Below are 8,494 nucleotides of genomic sequence, written 5' to 3'. Positions count from 1 at the left end.
ATATATTACCAGGTAAGGAAAACGTACAGATACGCAAACACATACGAACACATACGCAAAGGATACAGGAGAGGAAGCTGCCCCATCCAAACTACACAAAGGCCCTCAGCGAAAAAGAAAGTTATAAGGAACTAAGGAAGTCCTTGAGGGTGCGTTTGCGAGGGTGGCTCAGGCCGGCCTTGCGCTCGTGGGCTGCAGGCTCCCGTGTTTGCGGCCTTGGCCCGTGAGCGAGCCCAGCTCCCAGGAGTCAAATACGACGTCGCCGCCGGGCCCTGGAGAAACGCCGCTAGGCTTCGTTTCTATGCGGCTAGGCTCGCGCGAGCGCAGCATGCATGCGGACGGGACATGTCAGTGAGACACAGTGAACCAAACAAAATCTCCGAACAGCCAGGCTCTGTGAGTGCGATAACCAAACACCAGTCGTGTGCATGCGCTCGGCCTGGCAACCAGCAGCCTGGCTGCCCAGGTACACCCTCGCAAACGCACCCGAGAGCCTTCGATTCCACCGGAGTCGTTGCCTTTCGCCGACTTCCGCCATCGACCATGTCGCTTGAGAAAGCTGAGACGAACAGCCCCCATCCGCAGGCCTAGGAGAGCACCATCGCCCAAAGGCTTTGAGAAGAGCCGCAATAGCATCCCACAACAAACGGGAAGAACCCTAGCAAACAACGGCTAGGGACACACCCTGTGCAAACCCAGGCCTAGATCTGACCATCCCAGCGGAGACCAGGAGAAGAGGGAGCCCGACCGTCGTACCTGTCCACCGCAAACCTGACAAAAACTTCGCGTACGCCGCCAACACCATCACTCCTACCCTTTGGGCACAGCTAAGAAGCAGAAAGCTGGACTGCCAAATGGGCCAAAAAGAACGGAAGGAATATTGGCAGATGGTGGAATTTGCGTTACGCAAGACCTTCTGGAAGGAAACAGCAGCTGACGATGCCTCGATGGCTGTCCTGTGTGCTGTTAAGGCTTCCCCAACGCTGCTTTTTGAGCAGCCTAAGTGTCATGCAGGATTGGATAAATAAAGTAGGTGCTTTAAACTTGTCATAGTGACTTGTAGAACCTACATAGGTTTAAAGAGAGAAGGTGGTGGTTCATGCTAAAAAAAGAGAGGAAATAAAGGTGAGGCATGATGAAAGAAAAACATTTCTTTACAAGCCATAAGTAGTGATAGTTTGTATTATGTGAATAATAATTTCAATATTTTCTAGTACATGCGAATCACTTCAATCACTAAGAGTGTTAGCCTCCGTGGGCAACATAGACAAGGTGCCTTCGCAGGGCAGTTCGTCAGCCACTTGCAGCTGTTGCCACGGTTGTTTTGCGAGAGGACCTGCAGCCGCTGCAGCAGCAACAGCTTTTTTTTTTTAGCGCAGCTTGCGCAACATTGTCCTATGAAATACTCTCTCTCTCTCAAAAAAAAAAAAAAGAATACAACTATGAGTTACACATCAATTAAAGTAGTTCACGTTTGACTAAATTTCTAATAAATAATATTTATATTTATGACTCCAAATTAATTTAATATAAAAATACATATTTCATAACTAATCTAACCATATTTATTTGATCATAAATATTGTTATTAATACTTTTTGTCTATAATTGGTCAAGCTTAACCTAACATACTTAAAAAAAAGGACACTATGCTTCTTTCTGGGACGGAGGCACGGAGCCACACGGAGAGAGTATATATATACTCTCTGCTGTAGTAGAATAGTGATACGAACAAGCACGACTTTACTTGGACAGGCTGTTCAAGTCGGTGATAGAGAGCTGAGCTCCATTCAAAATCTTTTCCTGTTTTAAAAGAAACGAGCAAGGCATCAATCACACTCTTCTGGTCACCATTTCACTCTTATGAATCAGTGTTATTGCTAGGAAAACCTATAGGGCCGACAGTCACTTCATCATAGCATTGAAGGAAAAATCCCAGACAACGGGAGTAATATGGTACCGTCATGGCGTCACCTTAGTAAAATTTGACAGATTACAAAACCATCCGCAGGTGAAACTATGAAGATAACGTATGCCTGGGGTGTTGTAATCCAATTTCACATCAGAACCCTGTAGGGATAACCATTATCTTGCCAAGAATCCCAGAAGAATATATCCCTTCATCTTCCGCTAGCACCACCGATGTATGCCGAGAGGTCAAGCACCAGAACTCCAGCGACTCTGCCCCTTCGAGGTTAGCTCAAGCTGAACGACGCCAGCCTCTGCCTCCACAGTGGTATTTCACAATCCAATTTCTTTACACAAGGAACCAATGTTAGGGATTATTCCACTCCCAGAGTTCTAATGATGGCATCACCTGCAAAATCCTTCAGCAGGGATGATGGGTCCTTTGACCCGCCGAACCGCAAGAATTTGTCCCTGATGGCACTGCCTGCACTGCGGGACAATGGGTCTTCTTGGCATACTTCTTGCCATATAGTTGTGGCAAAACATCTAGCATAGAGATAGCTATAGTAGCCTGCAATAGTGTAATATAATTGATGTAGCTATATGTCTACGAGGAGTGAAGAATGATGCAATTCACGGACTAGAGGACAGCTCAAATGCTTACCAGCACCATAGGTTATGAGATGAGTAAATCGAGTATGCCAGTGTGTGCCTTCTGCGTATTTCCAACTTGTATGTTTCCTTCTCAAATCGGCAACAGTGGAAATCGTGTCCATAGGCTTGGATTGCTTGCTCCCCAAACAAGGTTAGGTCCATTATAGAGTAGAAGATCGGGAAGGGGAGCATAACAGCACTAAGTGAAACAAGAAATAGGAGACGCCAACTGTTCCTACTTCCTAGTGGTTGTAAGAACTGCAAAGAAAAACGTACCTGCCTCTGGAGCTCAGAGTAGCAGGAAACATATTCCGAGAAGCATTTAGTGCCTTTACCAGCTTTTCTGGTATTGCATCTCCAGTTGTTTCATCTAGAGCAAATGTCTTCAAGACACGATAGTCCCAGGCATAATATCTGTAAATGTGACAAAACTCAACTGGGTTGACAATAAAAGATCATATTTGGATTAGCCAAAATAAGATGTGCTACAGAATAAATTGTCATCTTAAGTAAAAACTAAAAACTTGTACATACTCAAACAGGTTTGAGGGGGTTTCAGCCACATCAAGAGCAACCCTAGTACCAGAGAAATGCTGATATTCCTGCAAATATAATATACTACCAGGTAACTAGAGTAAAGGTAATAGCAGAACTAATATATTAAGAAGAACAAATACCGTTCTTGACAGCAGAGAATGAAGGGCATGCCCAAACTCATGAAAAAGAGTTTCAACATCTCCCATGATTGAGCCTTGCAGTTATTCCACAAGCACCTGAGAAGTTGCATACTAAGGCGATGATCTGAAAAGTGAGCATGGAGTCCATAGGTTAAAGACCAAATGAAGCAACTTCGTGAAATTGTACTAGAGCAATATTCTATGATATATCTATCTGATTTTTACTTTACTTAATGTCGTTCAATATAATGTATGAGCATAAAGTTATGCAGATGAAGCCATAACCTGTAAAGTTGATCCACACAGATGTTTAGGCTTATAAGCTGTGTAAAATAACTACCAAGCAAACTATTGATGCTTTTAGCTACCATTTCCTTTTATGGAAAGCCTTGATCTTGATAGAAGAACTTTGCATATTGTCCAGCAACATGGAATGAATAATGAACAAGAGAATACATACCGGCAGTTGGTAGTTTGAGTCTGATAATCTCCGCCCCCCTTGGACAGCAAAATGAGCGCATCCTGGATGTTTACCCTTTCTGGAGTAGAGGTCAAGATACATGAATCCTAAATCACCCTGTTCATGAGACATCATAGCCTTTAGTTTACTTTCGGCCCAGCAAACATTAGAATAGGTAAGAAAAGAAGGTAGTACACTGTCCAAGTAGTAGTAAAGGGGATCCTTGATTAGATTTCCCCTAAGCATTTAATATTTTATGAAATTTGCATGATTACAAACAACAAGAACTGACAACAAAACATATAATATTACTAGATAATGATCTCCATCATCATCAAGATAGCACAGTGTAAACCATCACTATCAAGCAGTCTAATTTTAACCGTGAAGTTGGGAACCATCTACTTAGCCCAGATGAACACAAACAGGGCAAGACACATTGTAAAGGATGGTCATTCAAGCCACCGAGTACGTGTTTAGCCTTAATTTACGATTTATCATTTCAGTTTTGATAATGAATAGCAGAAAACCATGGTGATGATGGTAACATCTGCATATTTCCAAGAACTGCAGCTCAAAATTACAGATTTTATCTTATTATACATAAGTTGGGCACATACACAAATAACCAAAGCAGAGAAGCTGAAAGTATTTATTCTGTGTTTGTTGTAGAATTATCATTAAAAAGCATGCTTGACACGATTGTACCTCATCGGGATGATGGAGACAGAGCTTTATCACATCTGGATGCCATGACTCCCCATCCCTCGTAGGAATTTGATGAAATGTTGCACCAAATAATGATTCAACCAGAACATTTAGCCCTTTTAGGCACTGCGACAAGGGAAAGTATTTTGCAATGACCTGATAGATACCAAACAATGGGGGGTCAATGACTTATCCTACAAAAGGGTAAGGATTATATATATGTCAAACCAGAGTTTAACATTAGCTTTAGATACAGTTATTTCATCTCGGAGATGCTTCTCAGTTTAGCACATACTGAAGCATCCAGGTCATATACAGATGATTTCATCATTCCAATGAAGTAATCCTCATCCCAGGGTTCTAGATTGGCGCTCTTTTCATTACATGTCCTTCTCTTGAAATTCTGTATGATCTTAAATTCCTGCATGAGAGATGTTATCAAGAGAGAGATGGATCATAGAATTTAATGATGAATTTCAACAGACAGAACACCGCAATGCATATTGCCAAAATATGCCAATATTAGTTGAATCCATTCAAACCTCTTCAGCTTTATGCTTAACAATGTTGCTCAAATCTTCAAGAAATGGCATAACCACATCAGCTGACGCAGCCATGTTAGGACGAATAGCAAATTCAGCATATGATTTGCATCCCATAATCTGTAAGGCCATGAACAGGGGGAAACTATGTTACTCATTATTTAGGGCAGTTGTGCACCACGAGTTACAGTTAAGATCAATGTCAATGCTATGATTTGAATAATACAACCAATAAACTTCATAGAACGAAGAAGACGCATTACCTTTGCAAGTTCATCACGAGCATGTATAAGTTCATTAAGAACGCCAATATTTTCATGAGGTTCACAGTTCCCAACAATATATACCTGTTTTCTGACCTTTGGAAATTTTAAATAGTTAGATTTCCACTGGCACTAGATTGATAGTATGCAACCGTACTCATTGAATCAACCAAGAGGAAAAGTTAGTGGTGACATAAGAAATACAAGAATTGTTCGATGCTATAGAGACATCTTTATCCAAGTTACAAAGTTTGGTTCTATGAATATTAGAGATGTTTTGCAAGTGGAAGAAAACTTACTTCCTCATCAGAAATCCATCTTAGTGCTGATGATAGATTTCCTGATTCTGTTACAATCCTTAGGCCTTTTTGCTTTTCAGTGTTCATCTGTTTGCTAGTATTAAAACGGGAAACAGACTTGAAAAGACGCTGCATATTCCTTGGAATCCGTGAAGCTGGATACACATCCACAAAACCTGGTTTGTTCATTACATTTTCATTGAACCTGGCACAGCCAAAAAAAAAGTATACACTATCACCAAAAGACAGTATCAATAGACACTCTCAGCATAAATTCTGAAGCAACTAGTCAATTCACTAAAATGAGGCATTGCACAGCGAAGGGAAAGCAACAGGATCCACGGAGAGATGTAGTCAAACTGTCCATAAAAGTTTCTAGTAAAACAAACAGAGTTCCACTCCACAGCTTAGAGGGCTATTTGGCTGACAATGGGATCAACTAGTTGCATGCATAATAGGTGCACAATGGAGCAAAATACTTTAAAATCAACCAACACCATTTTTTTCATTTTTCAGCAGTAAATGAAAATTTTCAAAGGCAATCATCAAAAAAATTCTGAATAAATGCAATAACTCGACACAAATACTCTTTAACCTCAAAAGATGCAATGCATGCAACCTAATTGCTTTATTAAGAACATCAAGACTACTGGGCATATAGAAAAAAAATCCCAATACCTTTAAGCACTGAAAGAATAAGAATCAACTAGTAAGCCATTCCAAACATCTCAGTTATCTTTCATCATTTAGCAGAACTGGCAAACAAGCAAGCAGAAATCTATTCTTCAAGACAGAAGAGACTCTAGGGCTTGTGCAAACATCAAGAATGGAACATATATAGCTTACCAAAAAGCCATGTCGTTAAGTGATGAAATTAATTGCCAATAGATAGCTTGAAAACATGCAACTAAAAATACAGATTACAAAGCAGTTCAGCAGCAAAGATGGTAACGACTATATACAGAAATGGTCCAATTAATATATTTTTTTGACAGAGGTAATAGCCAGCTTTTATAGAAAGAAAGGAAAATTGCCAATTAATGTACCTACTTTCTACCCAGCTGGGCAATCTCAAGGTTCAGCTGATTAGCATTCTCAAGTTTATCTGCCAAAAAGGAGAACTATGATTTACTTTAACAGTCAAATGTCATTAGTAAAGAAAAAGAAATATAAAGTTCAGTTGTGCAACCTTTAGGAAGATGTATCCCTCCTTTTTCAAAGTCAATGCGCAAGGTAGTTGCTGCTCTTCGAGCTTCCTCTGTGAGCAGGACACTTTCACCTTCAGCTTTCAGTATAGCATTGTACAAAGTAGTGTTTGTATTCAGGTACTGCAGCGCGTTACAGAAATCAAAATGTTACTATAAATTGATCAAGTGATGTGGTTTTGACATCTTTTGCAATTAGCTAAAGGATGGCAAGGTTTCACAAAAGTGTTTGACAACCTATCATGATACTTTATGATCACTATACTATGCAGACATGTTGATTGTTTAAGCCATTATTACAGATAACAGTCCAAGTCCATATCAAGCAATGTTCGATGTCAAGCTCACCTGAAGATGCTCATAAATCCTCATTGACGCCTTATCTGCCTCCTCCACAAACTCCCTAGCACACAAGTATATCTCCAATTCACAAACGAGAAGACACATTGCCACCCAGCACCCAAATTGCATGAGAAGCACAAACTCACCTATCAGGGTGTGTATTCCTGCACAGCTCGGCCGAATCAATGACAGAACAAACCTAACAACACCATCAAGACATAGACACATCAGCTACGCGCCTACTCCTACGCTGCATCAACTCAAACAGATTGATTCAAAAAGGGACATTCAAACAACACTAGCAAAGGAGGATGTAGATTACTGTATTGGAAATCTCGTCCATGGTCCGCACTATCTCTGGGGACGACGGCAGCCGCGCGACGCGTGCCACGAGCTCGTCCGACCTGCGAGTTGGAGCAAGCTTTCACTGAGGTTTAGCAGCCCATAATTTGATAGAGGCGTGATAGCACTGGGTGAGTGGTGTCGGCCTTCAGGCTTCCCCCTTTACCGCTGGATGGCGTCGTCCACGAAGCGGCGGAACCCCTTCGCCGTGCGCAGCACGTCGAAGCCGTATAGCCCCGTCTCCGGCTTCTCCGAGACTGTGGAGAACGCCGCCGCAGCGCCGCGACGGATGGCGGCGGCACGCGAGAGCATTGCGGCGGGCGCTCAGTTGGTCAGCTTTGAGGGCTACTTTAGAGCTTCCGTGTTGGGTCTCCCTCTGCTTGTAGTTGATATACCCTCGCGATTTGTGTCGACGGCGTTGTGCTGCTCGCTCGGCTTCCGTCTCCGCCGCCGCCGCCGCTCGCCGGAGCTCGGGAGCGACAGAAAGTGGGATGGGGAGGCGAGCCGTGGAAGTCACTGCAAAATGAAAGGGGTTCGAGGGTGCTTACACAAAAGACCCCTTCGCCGTTTCCTTTTGCTCAATCAAGGCCGCCTATGGTTGATCGAGCGGTCAGCGATAGCTCCAGTTTGGATGGCGATTATTCATCGGGATACAAACTCTGAGGGCATAGACGGAAACAAAGAATAGTTTGAGGGCCTCCTACAGAAACGTCCTCCAGTTCCCTAACGCTCTTCGATCTGGGCCGCATAAAGCCGCATCGGACGGCCAACAAAAAACACCTAACCGGGCTGACATAAAAAACACGGTTAGCTGGAGCCTGGAGCTCCTCGCCGTCGCTTGCCGGAGCAGAGCGCTGCCGTTAGCCGGACGGCAGCTGACAGCTCTCTCCTCCTCCCTGGCATCCTACACCTCCTGTATACTTTTCTGGTTGCTCGCCGGATACCTCATCATCGGCATTCTGCAGTCTCAGCCACCTGAGGACACTCACCTCCACTAGAACTCTCACTGTAGTGGCTGCTTCGCGTTCCATATGGAAGTGTACAAGTGGTTCAGTAGAGATCTGTAGTGGTGAGTAGTAATGATGAAGCACATA

General features: G+C 42.9%; 1 protein-coding gene across 1 annotated transcript in view; it reads right to left on the bottom strand.

The window, feature by feature from the left end:
• LOC136520574 (mitochondrial intermediate peptidase, mitochondrial-like) overlaps window positions 1–7,903 on the bottom strand; it is a 16,536-nt gene extending 8,633 nt beyond the window's left edge. The window contains 16 exon segments of the mRNA XM_066514125.1: window positions 2,892–2,976; window positions 3,097–3,164; window positions 3,240–3,302; window positions 3,304–3,363; window positions 3,700–3,816; window positions 4,408–4,563; window positions 4,703–4,828; window positions 4,950–5,069; window positions 5,213–5,308; window positions 5,512–5,716; window positions 6,562–6,616; window positions 6,701–6,839; window positions 7,065–7,119; window positions 7,205–7,257; window positions 7,381–7,462; window positions 7,567–7,903. Coding sequence (XP_066370222.1) covers window positions 2,892–2,976; window positions 3,097–3,164; window positions 3,240–3,302; window positions 3,304–3,363; window positions 3,700–3,816; window positions 4,408–4,563; window positions 4,703–4,828; window positions 4,950–5,069; window positions 5,213–5,308; window positions 5,512–5,716; window positions 6,562–6,616; window positions 6,701–6,839; window positions 7,065–7,119; window positions 7,205–7,257; window positions 7,381–7,462; window positions 7,567–7,712 — 1,626 coding nt within the window. The 5' untranslated portion in view covers window positions 7,713–7,903.
• Between the last annotated feature and the right edge of the window lie 591 nt (window positions 7,904–8,494).

This window comes from Miscanthus floridulus, chromosome 18 (genome assembly GCF_019320115.1).
Source record: "Miscanthus floridulus cultivar M001 chromosome 18, ASM1932011v1, whole genome shotgun sequence".
NCBI lineage: Eukaryota > Viridiplantae > Streptophyta > Magnoliopsida > Poales > Poaceae > Miscanthus > Miscanthus floridulus.
Note: the sequence above shows the minus strand (reverse complement) of the source record. Positions and strands in the feature narration are given on the sequence as shown.